Source organism: Triplophysa rosa, linkage group LG2, assembly GCF_024868665.1.
Source record: "Triplophysa rosa linkage group LG2, Trosa_1v2, whole genome shotgun sequence".
NCBI lineage: Eukaryota > Metazoa > Chordata > Actinopteri > Cypriniformes > Nemacheilidae > Triplophysa > Triplophysa rosa.
Genome location: NC_079891.1, coordinates 7,421,221 through 7,448,934, shown reverse-complemented (window position 1 = coordinate 7,448,934; position 27,714 = coordinate 7,421,221). Strand labels below are relative to the sequence as shown.

General features: G+C 38.1%; 2 protein-coding genes across 4 annotated transcripts in view; one reads left to right on the top strand and one right to left on the bottom strand.

Moving 5' to 3' along the window:
* The first annotated feature begins 274 nt into the window (after nucleotides 1-274).
* On the top strand, nucleotides 275-19,951 carry LOC130569064 (BDNF/NT-3 growth factors receptor-like). The gene is made up of 14 exons (XM_057358432.1): nucleotides 275-382; nucleotides 579-840; nucleotides 1,114-1,189; nucleotides 3,848-4,162; nucleotides 4,532-4,549; nucleotides 4,667-4,684; nucleotides 4,779-4,807; nucleotides 5,352-5,451; nucleotides 7,687-7,875; nucleotides 8,142-8,272; nucleotides 8,512-8,684; nucleotides 12,571-12,811; nucleotides 14,877-15,035; nucleotides 15,897-19,951. The coding sequence occupies exons 3-14, from the start codon at nucleotides 1,162-1,164 to the stop codon at nucleotides 16,080-16,082; spliced, it is 1,587 nt and encodes a 528-aa protein (XP_057214415.1). The 5' UTR covers nucleotides 275-382; nucleotides 579-840; nucleotides 1,114-1,161; the 3' UTR covers nucleotides 16,083-19,951.
* A 5,560-nt stretch (nucleotides 19,952-25,511) lies between these two features.
* Nucleotides 25,512-27,714, bottom strand: part of kcmf1 (potassium channel modulatory factor 1) — a 34,783-nt gene continuing 32,580 nt past the window's right edge. The window contains exons 5-8 of one of the 3 annotated variants that reach the window (XR_008961830.1): nucleotides 27,336-27,513; nucleotides 26,696-26,981; nucleotides 25,988-26,306; nucleotides 25,512-25,685 (exon numbers count right to left, since the gene is read on the bottom strand). Coding sequence is in view for 1 of the 3 variants with exons in the window: in XM_057322305.1 (XP_057178288.1) it covers nucleotides 26,045-26,306; nucleotides 26,696-26,981; nucleotides 27,336-27,513 (726 nt within the window). In the remaining 2 variants the exon portion in view is untranslated. Of the gene's footprint in view, nucleotides 26,307-26,695; nucleotides 26,982-27,335; nucleotides 27,514-27,714 lie in introns of all 3 variants that reach the window. The other 2 variants (XR_008961829.1, XM_057322305.1) reach the window with 2 other exon arrangements.

The following is a 27,714-nucleotide window of genomic DNA, read 5'->3' as shown; positions in this document are numbered from 1 at the left end:
CGTATACTTTGTGCGTGTAAAGTTTGGATCTAAAGCAAACTGTTTAACAACAAAAACAATTAAAACCTTGTTTAAACTAAAAGTAAACAGAAACACTTACTGTAGGATGGAATGTCTACTTCTTGAGTTTCCTTGCTACACAATCAGATGTCCAACACAAATTAATAAAAGAGGTTTGACGCTGAAAAGAACTCAGAGTCTGCTCTATATGTCAGTAAATCTTAGAATAGTGTCTAGGTGTTAAGGGGTTGCCACAGTTTAACACTAACCACTGAAACAGATGTGCAAAGACAACTCTTAATAACAGGATGTGTGAGATTTGACTGTTCTAAATGTTCTAAAGAATATCAGTTTAGAATCATATAAACAATTATGTTATAAGGTATACCTTTGATAGAATCACTTTTATTTTTAATCTAAAAAAAAAACAGAAAAAATATGTTGAAAACCTTATGCAAACTTATTTTATGATACAACCTGGAGGCATGATATAAAAAAACATTCATGAAATGAACATGATGTACATTCAATTTAAGGATTCTTGCTGTTCAATCAAAATCTGCTTTATGTGTTTTAAGGAATCACCCAACTGCCTGCTGTGATGCTATGAACACCAGCAATAAAGATGTTTTTTTTTCTTCACCCTTGGTTGGTGGACGCACTGGCATCTTCTCAGACAGAAGGAAAACAGTCAGGATAGGGGGAACATCATGGACACCATTTAAAGACACCGCTCCATGCAGTTTGGAAAAACATGCGCTTTAATTATACAGTGTTGTAGACACAGTTTGAAGAATGGATACTCAGATTTTTTTTTTCATTTTTCATGAACGCTGGAAGGTAACCGCTCAACACTTGTGCACACATACAAACATTTATTTGGTCAAGCCATTTTCATGGTTGCCCCTGTACAATTAGACACGTGTGAGAATGGTTTAAGTTTTAAACAAAACAGGTAATGATGAATAAAGCGGATATGTTCAGAATGCTAGTGGAAAGTTGTTTTCTGATTAGTTAGAGATATAGCGAGATTATAGTTTGCATTGGACACTCTAGCAACACACAGGAGCCCCACAGCTCGATTCGTCATGCATTGCTTCATGTGATTTACAGCTGTCATGTGGGGACAGAGCTGTCTGAAACAAGAGGTTTCTCTGTATAATGTCAGGAATGCGGTCTTTCCTCCAACGTAAGTTTTACCACAGCTTTATCACATCCACTATATATATATATTAGTGCTGTCAATCGATTAAAAAAATTAATCGGATTAATCACACATTTTTTCTGTGATTAATCACGATTAATCGCACACAACAATTATATTTTAAAATATACTTTTACATTTTAATAATTTCACATGTAATCTTCAAATTGATGTAGAAACAACATATTTCTTTAACAGCATCATTTTATGAAAGCTAACATTTTGATATTAGTATTGTAACTGATGTCTCTATTAAATTGATTATTTTAACATTAATTATAGCTATTCAACAGTATAATTGAGAGCTCATGTAGGAAATTGAAGGACACTTTACAGTCTTTAATGCTAAATTATACAAAGTAAATTAAATGCAGAAGAATTCTCATTAAAGCTATAAAATCACATTGATTTCTTCTTTTATTTTGTTCTTTGATTAACATTAGTGACAGGAGTCACAGCAGCACGTTTAAGAACCCGGCCCCTTTAAGAGCTGTCTCAGTTCGCAGATCTGACCGTCACCGCACTCCCATTTTCACAACTTTGCATTCATTTAAGATTTTATTTTACACTTTGAAGTCTTGGTTAAGAAAATGCTAGACAAAACGGGCTTTCTGACATAATCTTGTGTGGTTTTATCCATTCAAGCACGAAAGAGAACTTAACACGGATGCGCTGTCTGACAGAGATTCACCGACGCAGCCGTTACTGTACACACCAGACTGGACCTCGCGTTGCGTTTTGCCGCGTCCCACAGTTTAGAAGCTGTCTATCTTCATTGAACGCGTCAAAGCAACTGTTTCAAATCGCGCTTAAGTGGTTTAAAAGCCTGTACACGAATAAGAGCGTGATTACATAATGTAACGCTAGACAAAGGATGTCAAAACAAACGGATGCTGCGTTAATTGCGATAAATATTTTCTCACTCGTTAATTTGAAAAAAATAATCGCATGCGTTAACGCGTTAACAGCCCTAATATATATATATATTGAATGCGTTACTTATTCATTCGTTCATTTACTTACTTATTCGTTGCTTTGTTCATGTATTTACTTATTCATTATTTATTTAATCACTTATATAAGCAATTCTTTATTTATTTATTCGCCGCTTTATTTACTTATTCGTTGCTTTATTCATGTATTTAATTAATCATTTCTTTATTTAATCACACGTTGCTTTATTTATTCACGCATAAGATACGTGTCAACCTCATAAAAACATGTCCAAAAACATGTCCAAACATGATCGCCGGAAAAGGGAGAAAAATGTTCGGTAAACATACGGGACAAAAGTTCAACTTGAGAAATGGACAAAAACTCACAAGGTGGACAGATACTGCCAAAGGGCAAAAGTTCACCGCGACGTGGGCGGTACCACACTAAGGGGCGGATACGGTCAAAGGTTAACGCAAAGGGGGAGGCCCCCTCGCAACGTGGGTGGTCCGGAAGTAATTCAACACCCCCAACCCCCCCTCCGCAAAGGTCAATGACCCCATCAATCATACCTGTCAATCATTTTGACACTATGACCCGCATATATACTACTGTTATTGTTTTTCCTTGATTGTCTATGATAACATTTTTATTTTGACATAAGATTTTAAAACAATAACATTTCACTCTGAATGGATAATTTGACCTGACAAACATAGTTTCATAACACTGTTTTAAAATATTTATACATTCTTGTAGAATTTTGCCTGCCAAATAGAAGTGAAGTGTGTTTAATGTTCAGTGACAAATTTAAGTAAGCCGTTTGTATGCTGGCATCTTGAAGAGTAAAACTCTGTGGTTTGGAGCAGGATCATAATATACAAAACATATAGAAAAGTAGAGGGACAGGTACAGGCCACAGTGCAGCAAAAAAAATAAAGTAAATACCGGACTCATCTCATGGGGAATTCGTAACTATTTTACTAGGTGGCTAATTCCTACGCATTTGTATAATGTTAATCCTACAAAAATGTACAATTGTTAGAAAAAAGCAAAAATGTATCACCACCCCTAACCTCTAAATAATCCCTAAATCTAACCATCACTGCTGCAAGCAGATTATACTAAATCTTATGTACAAATTTATGAGATACAAATCTCATAAATTGTACAAATTAAAGTGTTTTGCAATTCTATTTGGCTCCACCAGTGGAAATGAAATGAAACGCTTCACTTTTTTATTTGTTGGCATATTCAATGCCAGACCACACTATAGAAAATGTCACAATGTTATAACATGTTTGCTTGCATACATTTAACTAACATCCATTATCTCAATATTTATTAAATTAAAAGCAGTAAAAAGAACACATTCTACATTGGTACTACATTGATTTAATGTTTTCAATTATACTGGGTTGATTTTTGTTGTTAGGCTTTGTTGAAACCTTTTAAACCATTTTGCTTTTGGTCATACATTGTATGTTTCTTCCCATTGTTTCATAATATTACAGTAAGCTTCTTCATTTTTTATAACCCTCTTGTATTTCTCCCCCTAGTGCCCTCTATACTTCCCATCCACTCCATGTGCTGTCATATGCTTTCCTTTCGTCAGACTACAACAAATGTTTCCACGTTCCTCTTGTTTACTCCTGTGGTCACACTTCCTCTCCTCCTCCTTTCTTTTCCTTTTTCTTCCTCCTGGGCTAGTTCCTCCTTCTATAGTGCAGCTGTATCAGCCCGTGAGAAACCAGGACTGGTGCATCCCCTTCACTGTGACCGGCAACCCAAAGCCTGAGTTGTGCTGGTACCACGATGGAAAGCTGCTGGAGGAGCACCAGTACATCAGGACAGAGATCCATGACATCACAGACATGGAGTATCACGGCTGTCTGCAGCTGGTCATTCCCACTCACATCCATAATGGTGTTTACACACTGGTGGCCAGTAATGAGTTTGGAGAGGCCAGCGGGAACGTTTCAGCACACTTTATGCTCATGCCCGATGTGGATCACTCTGGGACAGGTGGGCTTGGGTTTTCTGGTATCACTATACCATGGAAGTCACACCCTGCTCCTGGGGGGTCACGTCATGTAGTATTTACTTCCAGCCCTGATTTAACACACCTGCCTGTAAATGAGGGTTCCAGCCAAACTCTGCTGGATGGTGGCCCTCCAGGTGCTTGATTTGACACTCCTGCACTATATGCTGTAATGTGATGATTCAGATATTATTTATTTATTCATTTTATAAATCTTTATTTATTTTATAAATCTTTATTGTTTATTCATTTTATTAATATTATTTATTTTATAAATATTGCAGCCTAAGATCAGAATTTTCCATCTGTATATATAATAGTAAAAAAAAACTTTTTATTGTTTTTGTCTACAGAGGGAATGTTCTACTATGGTATGTAACACTGTGACGTATTTTGTGAAATAGAATATAATATCAGTTATTTACTGGATAATAATTTCAAACTCTCTTGTTTTTTTTAAATGACTGCTGAAATATGATTTTACACAGAAACAACGTTTAGTCCAGGTACCTGTGTTTTGTTTTTCATTCATTCTTACCTTGTCTGTGTTTATTTGTCACTTTGAATAACAATTGTGTCCTATTTTTTTTTCTTTTTAAGAAACCCCGCCACTAGAAGACAAAGTTGCGGTATGTTGTCTCTGGGTTTACTACAACTAAAGCCTTTGATTTGTGCAGAAAATAATTTTGACTCATAGTTAAAATTTTAAAAACATAATAAAACTATGTTTGCAGAAAAGCATTTATGATGGTAGTTTTGGCCATCATTCCAGAGAATGTTAAAGAAGAAATGTAAAGCTTGTAGTTTTGTTTAAAAAAGCACTTTTATAAATGAATAATTAAATATTGTTTTATTATTTGAAATTGAGCAATTCACAATTAGAACTACAAAGGTCTAATTTATAACGTATCGAAATGATCTGTTAATAAATTGAGTGGGGGGATATTTCTAAGTGGATGAACATTTTCAAATAGACGTACATGTTTTCGTTTGCTTTTACAGATTGAGAAATATCTTATTTTTACTGTCTGTACAACATGCAACTGATAGATTTAGCTGGCAATATTATTATTCAAGCACATTTGTGGCTTTAGTAAAAAGAAATAATTTTATAAATGCAAGACACATTCAAAACCCTTTGTAAATATTGTTTGTATTTTCTCTCTTTTCTAGGTGTATGTAGTGGTAGGAATAGCTGGTGTTGCTTTAACTGGATGCATCCTAATGTTAGTTTTTCTCAAGTATGGCAGAAGCTCCAAATTCGGTATGAAAGGTAAGTGCATCATGTAGATTATTTTCAATGCTGCTGAATGCTTGTTTTTAATGTCAAAATCTACATATTTACTTTTATGGATATTTACTGTGGATGATTAAGTGCATGCATAGTCCATATGTGCATAGCGTTTAGTGTATGCCTATGTGTACATTTACATCATTTGATAGTCTTTGTAATCTTTCACCAAAAAGGTTGGGCATTTAAATTTTCTTTCCTTTTCTGCCGATGTCACCTAGGCTTTACAGGTTTTTGGATAATGTTAAACCAATACACTACATTTATTAAAATAGTTACTGACTTATTAAGTCATGTTTGTAGTTGATGTAAAACGACAAAACATGATCCTTTGTGACTATACATTTACTTTGTTGCCTACAGCCTACAGTCACAAACAGCCTACAGTTTGGTTATACTACATTTGTTCATTCTATGCAAGGAATAATTGACGACAGGGCGTTGAATTGTTTGAAAATAATGCACACCCCGAGGTGGTAATGCGGCCACGATGAAAGCGGAGAAATCTCTTTGTCACGTTTTTTCTTCTTATACTTTTTTATATGACAGGGGTGTTAAATACGACGAAACCAAATATAGATACTTGGCTTTTCTCTCTCTATGAAGCAAACGCGTGTGCATGTGCGCTGTCTGTCTTCCTCTCGCTCTCTGATATCTGCATATGCAGGCTCAAGCAACAGCTTCAGATGAAACGCATAAGAAATTAGTCCTACCAAAAAGTGCATTCCGGGACAAATACCTTACACATATCTTGAGATAAGACATCTGAACAACATCTTTGGGTATGGTAACCGTGGTACAAGCGGAATAATTGACAACGGGCCGTTGAATTCTTTGAAAACAACACCTCGTGGTGTGCATGATTTTCTAAGAATTCAACGGACCGGAGTCAATTATTCCGCTTGTACCACGGTTACCACACCACATTGAGAGAGAAAAGCCAAGAATCTTTATTTGATTCGTTTTCGTCGTTGTAATAAGTTCGTTGTAGGAGGGAAGAAAGGAGGCGGCGTCGGCGTGGCTGAGACGAATATTTATTCCACAAAACGCAAAGTAAACAAACAAAAGTATAAAGTATGGCCTTCCTGGCACAATAAGAGGCTGTCAGCTTTCTCTGTAGGCATATGCTCTCTGACGCTCGCTCTTTGGTGGTTCGTCCTCAGCCGATCTCTCTCCGTGCTGCTTCTCAGCCGAACTCTCCCCCCGTATCGTCCTCTCGTGCTGCTTAAAAAGCGTCTCCTCACCAATCACTGGAATGAGACACAGGTGATCTAATGTGTACTTGGCTTACTTACGCGCCGTTTTTCTCCCGTCTCCTCCCCTCGGTGCAGACTTCGCTAAACCACACCCCCCTCGCCACAGTCGTATTTATCTCCCGTCAAAAATAAAGTATAAGGAGAAAAAATGTGACACGGAGATTTCTGCGTCAGCTGCGGTTCTCGCAGTGGCATAAAGCTTGCTGCTGTGTGTTTAAAGTCCCGTTTACCCATTTCACGAATCCATACGAATTCAAGCTGTTGTTTTTGTTATTTTCATGTTTCTTTGTGTTTTATCTTTAACCCGCTGATTGTGACGTAGTTTGCCGTGACCTTTGATATATGCTTTAGTTTTTCGTCTGTACAGTCCTTTACAGCGCTGTCACCATTGTTGTTGAAATGTTCATGCTGTCCATAAATGTAAATAGTTATTTCTTCTCAGACAATGGAATTTGCCTGTCATTTTGTCTGTCCTTAGATCCGTTTTCAGTGGTTGACAGTAGGCTATACTGTACAGTATAACCCTATTCAATTAAACTTGGCGCAGTGATACGGAACTGTAATTCGGTCGACAGATCTGGAACTACTTCATAGGTGTTCGTTTAACTGAAAAATAATGTACACCCATGGAACGTTCGTCAGCCAATCAGAATGAAGCATTCAACAGCCCCGTGGTATAATGTGTAATAGTGTTTATTCTAGTTTTACTGTTACATTTGTATATGTTCATTAAACACTCTTGTCGTTAGATCAAAGTGCTGTTACTGCCGTTTTATAAAAGCAATAAGCCTCTGTGATTTTACGCCATAAACAAATGTTTAACTGCTAAACAATTGTCCTTTGCCTATTTATAGTAATGTCCTTGTTGAACACTTGATCATGTATAATTTAGTAGCCCAGTAATAAAATACAATTTGTATTGATTCTTGCATCGTTTGGGATATTTTCCTCTCTCCATCAGGATCTTCATCTGTCATCAGTAATGATGACGACTCAGCCAGCCCACTCCACCACGTTTCCAATGGCAACAACACCCCATCATCCTCAGAGATGGGCCCGGATGCCGTTATTATCGGAATGACAAAGATCCCAGTCATTGAGAACCCGCAGTACTTCCGCAACCCCGGCAGCTTGTTGAAATCGGACACTTGTGAGTTGCCATGGAGTGCTGGGCGACCAGCGACCCCACTCCATCATCTGAAATAGATTCCAGTCCTAGGTTGCCCCTGGTCAGTTGTCATAGTAACCTCCCCTTCTGTCACCATGGCGATAATATCAGGGGCGGCTGACGCTGTGTAACTTGAACTGTAGCCATTCTGCAAGCATTCCATTCAACTCGCAAATTTAAGCATCATGGCAAGCACTACTCACATTTTTCAGGAAACATTTTTGACAATTTGTATTCCCGTTCTGCAGTTGTTCAGCACATAAAGCGCCACAACATTTTGCTGAAGAGGGAGCTTGGAGAGGGTGCCTTTGGGAAAGTGTTCTTGGCTGAATGCTACAACTTGTCACCCGACCAAGAGAAGATTTTGGTGGCTGTTAAGGTATGTTACATCAAATGTTAAAACCAGAGCACATTTGGTAGTACATGTGTTTCTGACACACCTAAAATGCTAGACAAAGCAGTACAGAACTGACTACACGGCCTGTTTGTAGTGGCGTCTCCCATACATCAGATTCTAATGGGTCCATTGTTTTAAAACTGACATTGATTTACTGCACTGCACGTTATACATAAGAAAGAATGAAATACAATCCTAAAAAAGTTTTTCTTGTCTTGTAGACGCTTAAAGAAGCCAGTGAAAGTGGGCGAGCCGATTTTCACAGAGAAGCAGAGCTTTTGACCAACCTGCAGCATGATCACATTGTCAAGTTTTATGGAGTGTGTGTGGAAAGCGACCCCCTCATCATGGTGTTTGAGTACATGAAACATGGAGACCTCAACAAGTTCCTCAGGTTTGAATTTATTATACGAAATTGCTTGTGTCTTGGGAATACTGTACATTTCTATTGCCAGTTTAATTCCTGTGGGACTATGAGTTTGCTTTATTGTAAATGGTACATAGGCTACTGTACAACACATAAATACAACTTTTTGGTAATAATGTTTTTTGGTGTCCTGTACCTACCAGGTTTACCAAGTTTACAATGTCATGTTATAAATTGTATACATCTTTAAATCTTGAGGCTATACTTTTAGAAACGGTGTGATATTTCTGTCCACATATTCTTAAACTAATACTTTTATCGTTTTGGCCAAATTGAGAAAACAAGTAGAAATGTAGCTAAAATCAACAGCATGTATTTAAGTTAAAAAAAACACAATAAAGTGATCATGACAGTCCCACGTGTTTTGTGTGGAAGCACATGGCCATTGTTTGTTATGATGTGCTATGTGCTGTCCTGTAGTGTCTTGGCCCCCCTCTTGTTTCCTCGGCTAGCTTCCCGCCTGTAATTATCCCTTCCACCTGCCTAGTGTAATTATCCCTTGTTAGTTCCCCTATTTAATGCCCTTGTGTTTGCTGTCCTGTGCGGTTTCGTTTCGTTTTGTTAGTAAGTATACCTACCTCGTGTCCAGGTTCCTGTATCCCTGATCTTGTCTAGTTCCTGTAAAGTGCTTATTTTAGTTGATCCTGTCTCTATTGTTTTGGCCCCCTTGTTTTTAAGTCTTTATTTTGCATTTGTTAATTTTCTGTTGTCATTTTGCCCCATCGTGGGTCTTTATTTTGTTATTAAAGTTTTGAGTTTTGTACCTGCCGCCTGCTTTTGGGTTCTATTTCCTGACGTTCTTTGACAGATAAATTTTACCTCTTCCATGTTAAAGGTAAACAGTTCACCCAAAAATGAAAATTCTGTCTTCATTTACTAACTCTCAAGTTGTTCCAAATCTGTATAAATTTCTTTGTTCTGATGAACACAGAGAAAGATATTTGGAAGAATGCTTGTAACTATAAAAACGACAAAGATTACTATAATATTAATAATCAGTGTTGGGGAGTAGCTAACTACAAGTATCAACGCTACTAACTTAACTACATTTTTCAGTAGCTTGGCAGTAGCTCAACTGCTACATTCCGTTCTGCCTTTAGCGCAGCGCTGTGTAACGTCTTCTTCTTACGTATCACAAACTGAAATAGTTAATTATCGCCATCTACTGCAGTAACTATGTATAGTGGCTTTACGCTTCACTGAGAAGAGATCGTAAAGGACGTACTGTACATGAGTGGGTAAATATTTAAAGTTTGACACACCCATCCTATTAAGTAATAAATATGAATTTTATGTAATGAAAACAATAAATAAACAATACAATTATAATGGTATTTGTATTACATTGTTTTAAACTTCTCCATTTATTTAAAACATTAGTCAATAACACATATTCAGTTGTATCACATCACATAAAAATACTGCAATATACTTTAGTACTTAACTGTAGTATATTACATCTGTAGAATATTCTGGTAATTAATAATTATGAATAATTAATATGTTAATATACTACAGAATTCTGTATTACCTAGCTATAGTAAATTTCTACACTTTATAAATCCTGTAGTATACTTGAATATTTACTGTGGTAAAGTAAAAAACGGTACTGTATCTAAGAAATTTTCTATAGACCCCTTTTGCGCCGATGTCACGCTTACGTCACGGCATTAGCTGGAGGCGGCCAATACAAACCAGCCATGATTCGGCCACATAAGGAGTTTAAAATATCATTTTGTTGTGTTGTTTAGTGCCACAATCGACAGAATACAGTCTCCGATTTGATATTTTAACACATACCTGCTGCCATTGCCAAACAAAAACACTGACGACAGCTGTAGTTAAACACAATAAAACGAGTGTGTAATAAAGCTCAATAAAACAGAAGGAAGGAGGTGGGAACCGGCAAACATTAAACATTTTAATCAAAAATAAATACACAAAAATACAAAAGTAACAAGCCGGCAGCCCCTCGCGGACGACTGCCGGCAACACGAACATAAACAAAACTTAACTAATGTCCGGGCCCGGTCCTCTCTAGCCGTATTCTCCTGCCGTTCATCCTTTTATGCTTCCGATCTCCTCCGTGAGAGATACGAGGCCGGAATGACGCCCAGCTGACACTCATTATCAATCGCGTCCCGGCCTCGCTTCCTCCTCCCACGGCTCTCGTCACGCCTCCCTCGTCACAGAGTGGACTGAACAAAAATGATCATCAAAAATGCTTGCGTTTCACTTCATAACACTTAAGATTAAAAACTACTGTCTTTTGTTTGTGTGGATTATGATTTGGGTATGTGTCTAAAAATATCTCACGTATGACCAAATCAGAAACTGGGGAATAGGTTATTTTTCACGTAGCGTTAACTTTTGAACGCATAGGGTATGCTAGCTAACTTTGTTAGTTATACAACTATCGGCCAGAAACTAAACATAAAGGAAACTGTTTTTCATCTCTTTTTCTTTAGTTGTCACAAGTGCATTAGTATAAAGGGAGAGGGAACAATGAGAAGGCTCATGTTATGTGTCAGGTTTGTGTTCAAGTAAATGCATTTGCTAACGTTTGTTACTGTTAGTACACGCAGGCATCTATAGATGTATACGCTCTCAGTTTATCTTTACTATACACGCTTGGTTTCTCTGTCAGGTAGGTGTAGATGTCAGGCCACTTAACTGGAGGTAATCCTGTCAGTTCGTCTCTGGATCCATTGAGTGTGCACACACAGGTCAGCCAGGTTCCTGGCGTTAAAGTTACCTTTTTCAAAAACAATCGCGGTTACATGTTAAAATGTAATCCGATTTTTGTCTAGTCATTGTCAAAACGCAAGCAAACAAAACGTGCTACCTAGCATTAGTAAACTAAGCTCTGCCCACAAAAACGCATCACAATGTTTACTAACAGTAAAGGCGTCTATACAGTTTGCTATAATAAATACTATACTCCTGTATTTTGTCATGTTTTGTAAAAAAAAATTCAGATTGTAAAAAATTAAGGAGTTTCATAGAAGCTAGCTACTTTTTTATAGTAACTTGTAGTGTAGCTAACTACGTTTTCAGATGGGTTTTACATAACTACTTTTATTTATGAGTAGCTTGTAACTTATCTAACTAATTTAAAAGTAGCTTCCCCAACACTGTTAATAATATCAATAATTAATAATATTAGTGTCCACACAATGGATGATAACATTTTTTATTATTCACAACCCCTTTAAATTTGAATGGATTTTGAATGTCTGTCAGTGTTTTATCATTCATCAGCTAGAAAGAAATCCTAGTGAAAGTCTTTACAAATAGCTCCTCTGTATCTTTGTTAGAGTTGTGGTGTGGGCTTCGCTGTGCAATTATTTTGAGTTTTTGTTCTAACCAACCAAGAGAATACATTTTGGGGGTTGCTTTGTTTCTGTTTTCATAATGTTGTGCTGGTAGTCCAACCTATGACCTCTAGACCCGGTTTCACAGACCAGGCTTAAGGCTAGTCCTAGACTAAAATGAATGTGTGACCTGTCTTAATTCAATATAACTGGCCCAGAAATATCTTAAAATATATCAGTGCCATTGTTTTGTCTCAAGATGCACACCAGTAATGTATTCTTATAAGGCGTTTTTATAAAAGCGACATTAATATCTTATTTCAACTAAGGCATAGTCCTGGCTTAAGCTAAACTGTGTCTGTGAAACCGGGCCATATAGTAATAAAATCAACTTAGGCAAAATCCTACTCCACAGCTGTATGTGAAACATCAAGTGCTCTAATTTGCTGTCATTGTGTTGCATTAAACAGGATTTTGTGATCGTGTTGTACCTGAAGAACTCTTTGGCTATACTCTGTTGTCCCTTCTCTCTCTTGCAGGGCTCATGGTCCGGATGCAGTACTCATGGCAGACGGGCAGCAGAGTTTGATGGTGGAGTTGACCCAGCCTCAGATGCTGCACATAGCTCAACAGATAGCAGCAGGCATGGTGTATCTGGCTTCACAGCATTTTGTACACAGAGACCTGGCCACACGCAACTGTCTGGTTGGAGAAAACCTGTTAGTCAAGATAGGGGACTTTGGCATGTCCAGAGACGTCTACAGCACCGACTACTACAGGGTAAGTGTGTGGAATCATAGTGTGTCGAATGTGGGTCACATTCATATAGGTCATATCGTACCTTTTTGATGACACTTTAATTTTGTCTTTTGTATCACTAAGGTCGCTTTATATTGTTTATGATTGTAATGTTTTTTTTTTGTACATTTGTCTTGAGTATTCAACCAGTCAAAATGGGTTACAGGAACTGAATCAAAAGTTGTTTACGCTGTTGTTTACCAAAGTGCCTTGTGCCCATTCCCAGGGTTGCCAGATTGGTGTGAACAAAACTAGCCCAATGAGCCCATGCCAATACCAAAACTTAAAAAATGCCACTACTATACCTAAAATACACGCTTTACAGACCATTATGCATTACACACAATATATTCTATAAAAGATAACAAAATATACCAATAAAATAATCCAATATTTACTTATTTGGTAAGTAGGTATAATAAACACCTTTATGTGATACAAGACCCTTCATGTTAGGGTCATGATCACTCACTCTGTCTCAGATAATGATTCATTGACTGTGCATTATCCCAAGCATATTCATGTGAACAGCTGATTAAAAATGAGAATGCCACAAAAAACAAAAGTTCCCCACAGTGAGTTCCTCCAGAAAAAGCCCAGACCATCTGACACCAAAGGGCTCTCCCAAACACAAACCCTGCCAACAGCCGGAAACACTCCGCTGTGTCAGCAGTCCTGTGTGTGTGTGTGTGTGTGTGTGTGTGTGTGTGTGTGTGTGTGCGTGTGTGTGTGTGTGTGTGAGAGAGAGAGAGAGAGAGAGAGTGATGAAGGAATATAATTTCCCCCTACTGTAAAACTGAAAAACACAGAGGAAAATTTTATTTCTTGCCATGATAGCTTCAGACAGGAGTCTTCAGGAAAACTGTAGTGCATGTATCACTATATACACAGTATGGTTGCAAATTTGCATGTTTTTTATTAGGGGTGACACAATATATTGGTATTGACAATAACCGTGGTATTACTACACTTGAGTGAATTAAGTGTTGTAAATATCTAGAGATGTAACGGTGTGACAAATTCAGATCACGGTTATAGTGAGCAACATTATCACGGTTATCACTATTATCACGGCTTTATTACCATGTTCTGGAAATGCCAAAAAAGTACTGATGTAAACCAAATTTAATATTGAGTTAACCTGTAAATGTACTTTTGTTTGATTTACATTAATATTAGTCATGGCACGTTGGGGGCATGAGGTAAACGTTTCCTAGTTCAGATTAAACAACCTTAAGCGAGTAAATCAGATTTTCATATAAACACAACACAATTCAGCAATTCATCTGTCTGCGTGTGTTGTGAAAAATTGGGTGTACTTTAGGACCCAGGAGAAAGCGGCATGACATCTGCGCTCATAGCAGAAGAAACAAGCTGAACGGAGTTTCAAACTCATCAGATCACATCATTTAATGAAAAATGAATAGAAATGATGGGTCTGTATAAAGAAATATGAAGTAAACGTGTGTCAGTATATCTAAATTTCCACAAATGTGCACATTTTGGGATTAAAGTCCTAATTAGTGAAGCACTGTCATCACAAACTCACAGGAGCAGACGTGAATAAATAGGTACTGTATGTCTTGCGTTATTTTGTTCCGAATGTCAATACTCCTGACTCCTGATTTACTCTCCTGACATTAATGAACAAAACCCACGTTTCATGTTGCATCTTCGTTATACTCTTGATAACTTTGTTTGATGCGTTTTTCAAGCCGTAACACTGGTACGGTTTAACTAATTAAAATATGATCTGGTACTAACTGTTGGACGTTATTATCATGGTTATTATCTATAAATATCCCAAATTTACATTTCTGGTAAAAAGTTGTTTCGTGCTACAGTATTCATTGAACGTTAAAACAGAGCATTTGCTTTAAGTACAAAAAAATCTCAACGCCTTATAGCAGATGTTCAGGGATCAGACAGGGATCCTATAAAATGTCATGGGAACATAGGATATGTCCTATAATGGCTAAAGAGTGTCAGAGATAGTTAATAGTTAGAAACTTAATTTATTCATAATCATTGTTTTCTATAATAACAGGTGGGTGGTCACACCATGCTGCCCATTCGCTGGATGCCTCCAGAGAGCATCATGTACAGGAGGTTCACAACAGAGAGTGATGTATGGAGTTTGGGTGTTGTCCTCTGGGAAATCTTTACCTATGGCAAGCAACCCTGGTACCAGCTCTCAAACAACGAGGTAATAGTCATCACAGATCTAAACCAATCCATCTGCTTAAAGTGAATCTGTTCCAAAAATGTAACTGATTCAATTCCTTGTGCAGTCAATTTGCACCTTTTTCATTTTATGGTGAAATATTTAAAGTCCCCGTGATCCTGAAGTGGCGATCATCATTACTTTCGTATTTTGACGTATTTCCAAGTGAAAAGGAATATGGGATGAGAAAAATTGTGGGCGTGGCTTGTGTTTTCCACTGCAAATTGATAAGATGTATAAAAACAGGCTGGAGGGGAGGAGTTACCAGATATTCTGCCCAAGCTGTCTGACATCATCAGAGGATATAGCCACTAGAGGTCCGAAGTGCATTTTCAGATTTTGATTGAAGATTATGAGGACACATGAATTGAAAACAAACAATGGCCCGCACTGATAAATCATTTATAATAAACACTGCAATATTCAATAAAAAAATAAGAATTGTAATTTTTGATTTCATGGTGATTTTAATAAATGTGTTGGTTCATTTCTGCTTTTGTTAGTCATCTGTAGAATGCTGTCAACCTAACTGAGGTCAATGCGTCAGAAAATCATCTTTGTTTTTTTTTATCTGAAAGTACATTTATACAGCAACAATGGAGTACAAATTATCTAGGTTTTCCTTTGCGAGTAAAAATGCTTTATTGAGCATGCCAGGCCAGTGGATGGCAATGTACTTCATCTCACATATTTAAACACCAACATTTTTTTGAACTACCTTGTTAAGTATTTAGCTAGATTGTAGTAAATTATGTCAATTCTATGATTTCTTGTGTCACAGAGCCAGTGTTTTAACACAGAGTAACTCTTACTGGTAATCTCTTTTTGTACTCCCTCCCGCAGGTGATCGAGTGCATCACACAGGGTCGGGTGTTGCAGAGACCTCGCACCTGCCCCAAAGAGGTATATGACCTAATGCTGGGGTGCTGGCAGAGAGAGCCCTACATGAGACTCAACATCAAAGAAATCCACAACCTGCTCCAGAGCCTGGCCAAGGCCTCACCCGTTTACCTGGACATCCTGGGCTGACACTGTGTGGAGGATCTGTTTGTTAGTATGGGTGTGTTAGTGAGAAAGTGTGTGTGTGTGTGCGCCATAAAAGAAGAAATGGATGGTTTAGATTATAGATTTGTGTGTGTGCATAAAAAACGGCTTGTGCTTCAGCCTTCTCACCACATAGACTAAAAGCCTTAAAGTTAACTGTGTGTATTGCTTTGACTTTTTCCACGTCCCGCTATGTCCATATCGGACTTTCATCATTGTTTTTTAAAATCCTAAGTGGTCTACAAATGAACAAATGGAAGTGTTTGATTGTTGTAAATAGGCGTTAAAGACAATGTAGACCTCTTGTTTTACAACCTTTTTGAGAAAGGTAACTTGCGTTCAGAAAGTTTACAATTCGTTTGTTTTTCAAATGGACAAAATATGGTATCCAGTCATTAGCACAACGCTGTCCAAGCCCTGGCGGACTGTATGCAGATCGCAATACTATTCACACAGCAAACTATGGAGTCATTTAACTGCCAGCTTTAATTTGTCCGTTTTATGATTCGAAACGCATTTAAGATCATTTTGGACTATACTACTAAACCATCTTCTCTTTGCCAACTTTTGATGTCTAAAACTAAGGTTGATAAAAGGCATTTTGGGATGTATCAATGCGGCCCATCTAACTCTGTCTGAACTTTGTGAGAAAAGCACAGCGACAAAGACGCCTCCAAATTTTCTTCACTTTTTTATTTTTAAGAGGCTTGAGATTGGACACGGTGTGTTTGCAGTGAGAGTTACGGTCACCAGCAGTGGCATTGAAATATTTCCACAGACTTTGTTCGGGCCCCTGACCCCATGTGTTGAAGTACCGATTGGGGCACCTGCCTCTCCAACGGTTGGATGATGTTCCTGTGTCAGTCGATGGTAAACAGTGTTGTTTTTTTCACTTTTGGGTGCTTACACACTAGGGAGCGCTCTGATGGAGCAGCTGATGGATAGAAATGCACAAGATGCCATTCAAAGGGTGTGGAGCCAATTTAGTTGGAATTCAAGTGGGAAATACAGCAGGAAAGCACAACTGGACCCGCCTTTCTGAAATTCTCAAGTTTGTTGCATCAAAAGTTCCTAACCTTTGGTCAGATCCAATTTTTTCGCAATCACCAGACTTCTAGTGTGTAGGCGCCCTTAATCATCGTTGTGTTGCAACTTGATGGATTTTGCCTTTGAGAAGACTAAAGAATCCCTTCTTACCTGTGTGTGGGGACTCCGAACCACTGATGTTCTCCATTATGTAACAGAGCCAGTCGAACAGGTGGATTTTATTTGCTCTCGGATTACTCATTATTTGTTTACGTGCCGACTAAGAAATAACTGCTAAATAATATGTGTATGTGATGATCTATCAGATGATCAGTTTGTTCTCTATGTATTGTGGGCCGTTAAAAGCGATGGGCTTGGTGGGCACTGTGAAGTGAATGTTGTGAGAATGATGGGACTCAGATTGGCCCTGAGGTCACAACTTGAAGACCCTATGAAGGGACTCTGGACCCAACCTGTGTGTGTCAACCCCACCAAACAAGTTAACAGAGGAGGACAATTAATAACAAACAGGTTTAAACAGACTACAAAGGACTTCCTTTTCAACTACAACTGCGATTTTAATTTGTCGTTATCAGTATTTTGCAAGCACTTGCTATCAAGAGTTCTCACACTAACCCCTAACCCCAAGTATTCATCTTTAGCTCATAACTTGATCAGATTTTATGACTGATACCTAAAATTTGCAGCTTGCTAAGGATAGGTGTGCCATTACAAACAGATCAGATTAAAGATTAACAGACTGTATAAGGAAGGGAGCCATATATAGGGACAAGAACATTATAAGCTGCTTTTTCACTGTCAGGTCAGTGTGAGCAAAGGCTAACAAATCGTCAGATGTGGGCCAACTGCCCCCGACCAGCATTTTGTTAAAGCCATGGCCACACTAGGCTCTGTTCCTTTGACTTCCATTCATATGCCTGCAAATGTGGCAGACCCCAAATGCAAGCTCATGCGAAAGAAATTTGGATTTCAATTTATCTTCAAATTTGTATAACGTGTTGACCTGTGTCCAAGTCGATACGTTACAACGTAACAGCGTATTGATGAATAAATATTACAGTTTTCAAGTCTCCAGTTTGTTAAATGCATCCTTTTACCGCAAAGCCAACCACAGACTTTAGTCCAGTTCCTCAACCTGGCTACAATCACTGTTGACTTACTCCAGGGCTACAATACTTGTACAACTTATCCTCCTCTGCGGGGGTGAACTTTTGTCTCAGTTCAGTTTGACGGAGATCTCCGTGGTCCCCAGCAACACATTTTGCACTGAACGACTGATTCTTTGGGGTAAGAAGTCCTGGAGGTGTGTTGCTCTGAGAGTGTCTGTACTGTATATATGCAATTAGACTGTAAATATACATGAGCAGGATCAATCATTCTTTGTACACTGATGTCAAATTATTTCCAAACAGTCCATTGGCAGGACCTACTTTTAACAGCCGTCTTTAACCAACATCACCAAATGTACGAGTCGTCGAACAGTGCGTCCAATCAAATCAAATGTTGGTCAGTATAGTCACACGAGTGACTTGTGACCCCTTAGAGCTTTGCACTTTCTTTATAGATGTACTGCTCATATTTTTGAAGTTTTCACCCTACAATTGTAAGCACTGCAAAAAAGAAAAAGGGAAAAAATGCACTGAAAGAGGCTCTTTCAAATCGAAGGGGAGTAAGCGCTGATGTTGCGGATACTCGCACCAAGTATTCGGTCAGTTACGCTAAATGATTTTTATCGTATTGTGGCAGACTTTGCGTAGAGACTTTAAAGAACAAACATGGCATTTTCTCGGTTTTTGCTATACAGATTTGTCTGTTCTAAATAGCCAGCCTGTACTTTATAATCCATTCTGTACAGTTCCAATAGATGTCTATATAAATAGTACGTTCTCTCTATATATTCTGTTTAAAACAGGCACCATGTCAAAATGTGTGTAATTATAAAGAGAAGAAAAACGTGTCTGATGGGCCGTCGGCAATATGTGAGTGTAAATATAGTTTATTTTACGTGACAATGTTTCTTTTTTCCTGTGGTTGTTTACAATGAAAAAAACATTTTTTAAATAATCTGTAACTGATCAAGTAACCTTTTCCCCGTGTACTATGATTAAATGTTAGCTTACTGCGCCCTTTTGAAATTGTTGAGGGTTGATTTACGTAAAGAAATGATTCAATTAAACACTGTCACCATATAGCCTACCCGGGGAAAGAGCCAAGAGCATATTCATCCTTATTATTTTTTGAAAGCTCTTGTTTATAACATTCTATATGAAAGAAGAACTGTGATTGAGAATTGAAATACTGTTGCATTTATTTCATTTGTAACACAACGTTGACTAACTTTGTTTTATTTTGCTGTTTGGGCGAATTATAAAATGTTTCGCTTTTTTTAGCATAGAACCATAAGAATTTTGTGCATTGTAAACCTGACAGTTAAGCACATTTTCCTCCCAAATTTTAAAGTCCATTACAAAATGTAAATTGCATTAGTTTTGGGAAGAAAATGTTCTCAATGATAACGAAAACAGTCAGTTATTTTCTTTACGCTGAAGTAAAAAATCATTTGAATTTTGATTTATCCCATTAAGGCAACTGGGATGTTCCCCTTTCTAAGTTGTTAAGCTGGATCACTGGTTGAGTGATCTGGTGCGTGTGTGTGTGCGTGAATGTGTGCTCCAGCCAGACTTTATCTCACACGGCTTTAGGTGTCAGTACTCTATGCTTGTGCATCCTGTGAGAAGCTTCTCTGCAATCAATGGAAATGTTCCTTGTACAACTGTGCATTTAATAAAAGTGGTATGTCAACATTGTGTGGAATTGTGTCAAAATTTATATTCCGAAATTTCAAAGGGGACCAAATTGTTTTAACGCCTGAAAACAGGTTTATATGACGTACACTCGCATCAGATGAAGATTCCAGGATTCAACATAAGAATGGTTCCTCCTCATGGTGACCGCCCCGATCACATGACCAACAGTATTTCTAGAATGACACTGGTAACTGAAAACCTTTTTTTACTTTTTCAAAATTTCTGATTAATAAAATCCTACCCTTATATAGTCTTTCTTTTTTATATCTAACACTCAATACTAAAAAGTCCCAAAACGAGACTCAGAAAAGCACATCCATCCATCGCTACAGTAATCTTAACATCTCCAGCGGATTAATAAACGAAACCATATGTGTGTGTGTAAGAAAATGCAATTTTTAGTTATTTTAGCCAAACTGAAACCAAAACAATTCAAATATTAATTCAGAATGAACAATCTTTCTGGTTTTGGTCTTGTAACTTCCTGTCATATGATTTTTCATCGTAAGACATGCAGGAACTAATGGGAAGTTATCAACATGTCTCTATATTTTAATTTAGTGCTCAGATGTGCTTGCTTTGGCCCATTTAGTTTTTCCATTGTTTAGATGTTCCACTTTGTAATAATCTGATGCTTGTATTGTGCATTAAAGGAACAGTTCATCCAAAAATGAAAATTCTGTCATTTACTCACCTTCGAGTTGTTCCAAATCTGTATAAATTTCTTTGTTCTGATGAACACAAGAGAAAGATATTTGGAAGAACGCTTATAATCAAACAGATCTTGCCCCCATTGACTCTAGGGGTGTAACGATACTTCGTAGTACGGTATTTCGCGATTCAAAAATGTTACGAGCGAGAACGTCGAGAAATGGGGATATTTTACAATGATGTTCGTTTAATTCTATTCGTTGAACGGTCAAGACGCTACATACTTGTGTGCTTATCTCACATATACGTTAGAGAGAAGTCTCTGGGAGAAGGAAGCACAAGACATAATCTGTGTCTCCATGCAGTTTACAACGCATCTTATTTTCCTTCACAATCGCCGGTAAAACAGAGCAAACTTGAACCGTGACTGCTGGCGAGTCACCCCGAAACTCATTGCAACAGTGCCAATGTTAATTTATCCGCTAACATGAGCTGCTGTATAACGTGAAATGCAACAAAGTAAGCTAAAAGAAACCAATGCTGTACCAATTAGAGAAATGATGAAGTGAGTCGTACTGCACATTAAAAGATTGAATGACATGCTAAAGATCGAACCAAGTATGTAATTTGCATGATTGAAGAAATGTAATACAGTTTATTTAGTCTTTTTGAAAGAGATTTCTCATTCATTACGGTCTCAAGAAAAGACAGCGCAGCTTCAAAGAGACACGAGCCAATAGCGTTTGAGTGTGAGCTCTGTCAGAGGTTTTCATTGGTTGAATGTACTGAATGAACAAGCCCTTCACTGAACAAACAAGTCAATTGAGTCAAAATGAGACTGAATGAACCCTTACGGTCTAATATCCTCTGTGTTGCAACAATGCATATCCAGTAGCTACTGAACTTTTCTGAAAAATAAAGGTACTTACCTGGTTTAATTTAATTCTAAGGTAAAGTAAATCTTTGTATGGAACATTTAATTACACCAATTGAATTAGTTAAACCAGTTAGATTTTAGTAGACTAAATATAATGTAGATTTCGTCGACTAAAACTAAAATGATGGGCAAACCTGCAGTACAAGAAGGTTCAGTTAAGCCTTAAAATGTGGAAATTCTTTATTAAGTTGTATGTGCAACAAAAAAAGTTATTGATATATTTTTTTAATTGTTATTTGAGTTTGTTTCATTTTTTTATTCAGTTGAAAATATAGTGAAATCGTTAGCCCAGCATGGAGATATGTACCGAATCGTGAGCTGAGTGTATGTTACATCCCTAATTGACTCCCACAGTAGGACAACTTACATAATTTTTTTTGTTCTGTTGAGCACAAAAGAAGACATTTTGAAGAATGTAGGACAGCAAACAGTTCTGGGGAACTTTTGACTACTATTGTATTTTTTCCTACTATGGTAGTCAATGGGGGGCAAAATCTGTCTGGTCATAAGCATTCTTCCAAATATCTTTCTCTGTGTTCATCAACCAAAGAAATGCATACAGATTTGGAACAACTCAAAGGTGAGTAAATGATGACAGAATTTTTGGTTGAAGTATCCCTTTAAGATGGTTGTGTTCTCGCTATTAAAAAATATTAAAATTCTGTCATGTATTACTCACCCTCAAGTTGTTCCAAACCTGTATACATTTCTTTGTTCTGTTGAATACAAAGTTAGTTATTTAGAGGAATGTTAGCAACTGACATTTCTGGGGTACTCAAAAAAATATACCTTAAAATTATACTCAAATGTGCTCCAGAACTGTCTGTTTTCCAAAATTCTTCAAAATATCTTTTGTTTAACAGAACAAATATACAATTTTTTTTCTACTATGGAAGTCAATGGTGCCCCAGAAATCTCAGTTGCGGACATTCATCCAAATATCTTTATGTTCAACAGAACAAATACATTTATAAAGGTTGTGAACAATGAGTAATTCATGACAGAATTTCATTTTTGGGTGGACTATGCCTTTAAGTAGCAGATATTTTTATAAAACAAAAACTGGTTATATACATATTGAATGCCACGAGGGTGAGCAAATTCTGATTTTGGGTGAACTATTTCTTTGATAACAATGCATCAAAAGGTCCCATTACATCTGTCCACCTCTGTCCAACTTATTCCTCTATTTTTTGGAGAAAAAAGATAGGAGATTTTATGTAAGCTGTAGCTTACAAAGGGTTATTTTGGTAGACAGCGCTGCAGTATGGCATGAAAGGTATCCCAAGGGTAATATTTAAGTCTAACAATAGCCAGTGAAGTGACAAGGACAGCTGCCCCAAAACAAGACATGATTCAGCGGGACAAACTGATACTTGATGCTTGGAGGCTAAACTATCGTTGCATTTATGATGATGTTACCTGTGATAGAGGTGTAAATGACAAGCCAAGTAGTTCTTTTAAAAACAATTCCATTTGGTGCCACTAGAGGCGCTGAAATGATGTCGCATATAAGTTAACTTTTTTTGGACTTTGTGTGTGGTACTTTGAGCTACAGATAAGGTAAGACTTATTGTACATGGATTAAACTGTTTGTGAATAGTATTCCTTCCACCGCCAGAGAGAGTAAGAGGATGGGATTTGGTTTTCATCAAAAGCTGTGCGCCGTTTTATTGTAGTATTCTAAATTTACATTAAAAAAAAGAAAGTCTGCCCATGTCCTAGATCCATTATGAAAGTTAACGCACAAATTCCATATACATCTCATTGTATTTTACACAGAGGATAAGAGTATAGGCATGGAGGTGGCATGATCAATCACAAGGCTTTAAAGAATCCAAAGAGATTGAAAACAAACCCTGAATAAATAGAAGGTGCTGTCTAGTAGCAGAGATGATGTTAGCATGTCTCTTTCGAGAAGTTGAACAAAAAGCCTTCAACGTGGCAAATCTGGTGCCCTCCTTCACGAATGAAGAGAGAAGGGGTCCAAACGCACTAATAAGAGTAATGTGAGGAGCAGAGCGAGATGAACATGGAGAGCTTGTGTGTCTGTACAGGTGCATAAGTTAGAGAATACATCTGGTGGTTACACAGACACTAAGACATCAACGTCTAGTTAAAACGGTATAAACCAGGTTATCTTTTTTGCAGACACTTACTGTATATGTTCTTTGTTTCTCTTTTAGGCAACAAGGCATTCTTTAAAGTGTTATTCTGCCTTGGACAATGAGGACAAACTGTTTGTTTAAACATCCAATAGAGCGCAACAACAGGGTTCCCAGAAGTAAAAATCCATTCATTTTGGGGATTTGGAATAAATATTCATTTATTCACCTTCATGTCGTTCAAAACATGCGCAACACAATCTTTGATATTTTGAAAAAAGTTGCATGTTGTTCGGTTGTCAACGTTATTCAAAATATCTTCCTTTGTATTCTGCAGAAGCAAGTCCTACAGGTTTGGAACGACACGAGTGACTAAATGATGACAGAATTTTCATTTTGGGTGAAGTCTGACAAAAGTGAACCAGTTCATTTTTATCTGCCAGCAAAAAGTTTCAAAAACCTAAAATGTGAAGCGTTTTATTCACCTTGTAGTTTTTAAATATGTGATTAGTTATTGCAAAGACGCTCTCTGTTTATAATTCAAATAGACTTCAGTTGCCTTGCTTTTCTGTTTCTCTGGGCTGCCTTCGTGCACAGACGCTGCATATCACTACTAGAGCAAGCTCCTGATTGGTTAACGCGGCGCGAATTTTCACCAAAAGTTCAGATTTTTCAACTCGCGCGAATCACGCGTCAAACGCCCGAAACGCTCAATTCGCGTGAATCGCGTCATTCGCGCAGCCTCATTCGCGCCGCAAGTAGGTCTATCGCGTCTTTCCATTGACTTAACATGTAAATCACTCGCGCTTAACGCTTCATTCGCGTTTGGTCTGAACACACTATAAGTCATGCAGCTGCGGATCCTCTGGCAGGCAAGTTAGGTTTGCTTTAGCCTGTTAAGACTAAATACATATAAAAATGCTGACAGCTGAGTTTTAACTCCTGCTAATATTATTATACCACTATTTGCATACTGTTTATTAAGTTGTTCTAAATACGTTTTGTTTGTACGTAATGATATATAATAATGATATTTTTCTACATTTAGTGTCACTCTCCCCATAAATGCCTGCCTTTAAACGATGTTTATTAGTTATTGTAGTCTAGTAGATCAATTGTCCAGGAGAAAGGGCATCCAGTAGGCTAAAATAATGAATAATGGATGCAGATCATAAGGTGTGCGACATCCATCTGCTCTGGTGCGAGGATTACTGTCAAAACAAATGTTTCATAGACATTTTTTGCATTTGTACCAGCTATTATGGCAACCTCTAACTGCACACATTAAGCGTGTACCTTTGGGTTCCATAATAAATATTAACTAGCCAGTCAAAACAGCACACTTGGCTCACTCGCAATACGACTGCCATTAGCGATAGTGGCTCACCGGAAGTCTAAATACAAACAGCACAAAGATGGTGGCGCCCACATTTACGTCAAAAATAAGGTGAATATTGTACATTGTTTCAAATTGCACGATTTGCAATGCATCATGGGATTAGTAGTTTCCTCATTAAAAACGGAATCAAATCTATTTGTCAGATAATATTTGATCAATAAGATTTAAGGTGTAAACTTTAGAGTTTGTCTCTATTGTCTCTGATTTTTTCAAGAACATGAATGGGACAAATACTTCTGGGACAGGTGGTCACTGTTGTGTAGTGTCACAGATGAGGGGCAGCTTGTTGCATGTTGCAGTTTTTCTTTCAATTCTGCTTACCATTATCATATAAAAAAAACGTAAAACCCATTTTTGGTCAAGTAACCCTTGGGGGGAAAAAAGTTAATGAAAGCTTTGGGATATTTTGCCTTTTTAATGACAAGGTCATTAAAAATCATGCACGCTGCAAATAACCTCATGCAGTAGTTATGGTAAACCATCCAAGCACTTTTTATTCATTAATATTCATAAATACACACAGCAGCTTCATTAGAGAAGGTCTCTTGTTTCCTCTTCAGTTTTTGAATGTGGAGTATTTATAAGGAGAGCCTTTTGCAAGACAGGAAGCTGAGGTCTGCCACAGATACCTACGCTCACCTGCTAAAGGAAAAAAATTAGTTATGTGGAATTGATTATCAACTTATATATATTTATTTATATATTTATATTTCTTGTTTTGTCTCTCGTTCTGTTTATCTCTCTTGTTTTCGCGCACTCTCTCACACGCCTGTTCTGATGTGTTTAGATTTTTTCCCCACTCGCTCTTCTTTCCCCACTCGCTCTTCTTTCATGGATTTATACAATGTAACAAAGGTGACAGACCTGAAATTACAATCACCAAAAAAAAAAGAAAAAAAAAAAAGGAAAAAAACGAGAGAGAGCTGTGTTGTTTTTTTGCCCACCGTCATTGGCAGTTACAGCACAGAGGACAATGTCTGCGTGATGGTGGTGGGATATCATCAAAGAGGAGGTGGGGGAGGCTCCTTGCCTGTGGAGCTCTCCTTCAAGTTGAGGCTCTCCAGAGCCACGTCTAAAGGCATGATGTCCACGCAGCCCATGGCGCCGAAGTCAGCAAAGTCTCGCCTTTCGTCCTCGTCGGATGAGGAGCTCTCCTCTCGCATTAGCGTGGACAGCAGAAGCTCCTGCACGAACAGGTTGTGGTCTGCGCGCTCGCTCTCCAGCGCCTGCCGTTCTGCCTCTGACATTTTTGGCTCGTTCAACCTGGTGGAGTCGGAGGGGGAACAGGTTACTATTAAACTACAATAAAAAGGCAAAAGTGGAACACTTTCAAGAGTCAATTCGATCAAAATGTAAGGCTTTCACCAATTTTTTTTGGGGGGGGGCTATTTTTGTGGCAGTTTTCATTTGTATTTCAGTTTTTTGTTCCAAACATCTTTTTATTTTAGTTAAAAATGTTCACCGGTTTTTCTTTTCTTTAACCATAAAAAATTGCCTCAGACTACTTTTATAAACTTTTCTATTATGCGTCAGCACAATTCAACATTTTGTCATTAATCTGTTCCTTTTGTGTCCCCCACAAATCTACAATAAATCTAAATTCATAGAAATGATGAACAACAACTGTAAATGAACCCTCTTCGTCACGATACCGTGTGAGAAGAAACTGGGAGCTGTGGGAGGCCAGCGGGTTGTTTTCAGTCATGGCTGTGTTTGTGGCGGTGCTGGGCGGTGGGATGCTGGCGCTGATGTTGCTGGGGTTGCTGCGCTGACGCGTGGCGTTGCGAGCCGTCTCCAGCTGCTGACGCGCCGCCTGTGCCTGCTGACGCTCCAGCTGGAGCTGCATTTGCAGCTGCTGCAGCTGTGAGGTCGAGGGGCCAGAGGAGTTCAGCTGCCCCCCTGCGGAGCGCCGCACACCTGACAGCTGAGACAGCAGCTCTGGTGATGTGGACACAGCGAAAAAGAGAGCGTGAGATGAAACCCAAGTTTACAACTGCTTAAAGGATTAGTTCACCCAAAAATGGTCCCCATTGACTTGACCATAGTCATTTTTATTCCTACTATGGAAAGTCAATGGGGACCATTTTTGAGTGAATTTTTGGCTTTTTTTGCAAAACCATTATATCATCTCCAATAAGGCAATGAAAGTTTGAGCAGTCTCCATGTTACATTTAATATGTTGAGATTTTGTGTTTTGGCACAAACAACTTTCACCATTCGATATAATTTACGGTTGCAGTTTAAACTGTTTTAATCCACTTTTCTGCTTCTCTCTGTACATGCCCCACGAACCTGCTATGGGGTCCATGGCTTCCCTATTGCTTGGAGAGTAGGAGGAGCTTTGTGAAGAGGAGAGCCCACCGGTAGAGCTGCTGGTAAAGTGCATGTTAGTCCTGCGTGCCCGCGGACCACCCAGTCCCCGCCCGGGGTGGAACATCCGACGCACATGCCGCACGCCGCTGCTCTCATCGTGCGCGCGCTGGTTAAGGAGCAACTGCATGAGAAAGTGTCATCACACATCCAACGCACATGACACGCATATCTCATATCAACAAACAAATATAAAAATCATTCATTTCAACAGTGGGTATGACTGTTGGGATGCTACAGTCATTTTATAACATCAAAGTGTTAATAACAACGATATCTATTCATTGTTGAGCTAATCCGG

What these genes read in the sequence shown, in the direction of transcription:
- LOC130569064 (XM_057358432.1), top strand. Translation starts at nt 1,162, where the DNA reads ATGTCAGGAATGCGGTCTTTCCTCCAAC. An exon ending in AATGCGGTCTTTCCTCCAAC is followed by an intron (nt 1,190 to 3,847) that starts GTAAGTTTTACC and finishes CTCCTGGGCTAG; the next exon opens with TTCCTCCTTCTATAGTGCAG. An exon ending in ACAGCACCGACTACTACAGG is followed by an intron (nt 12,812 to 14,876) that starts GTAAGTGTGTGG and finishes CTATAATAACAG; the next exon opens with GTGGGTGGTCACACCATGCT.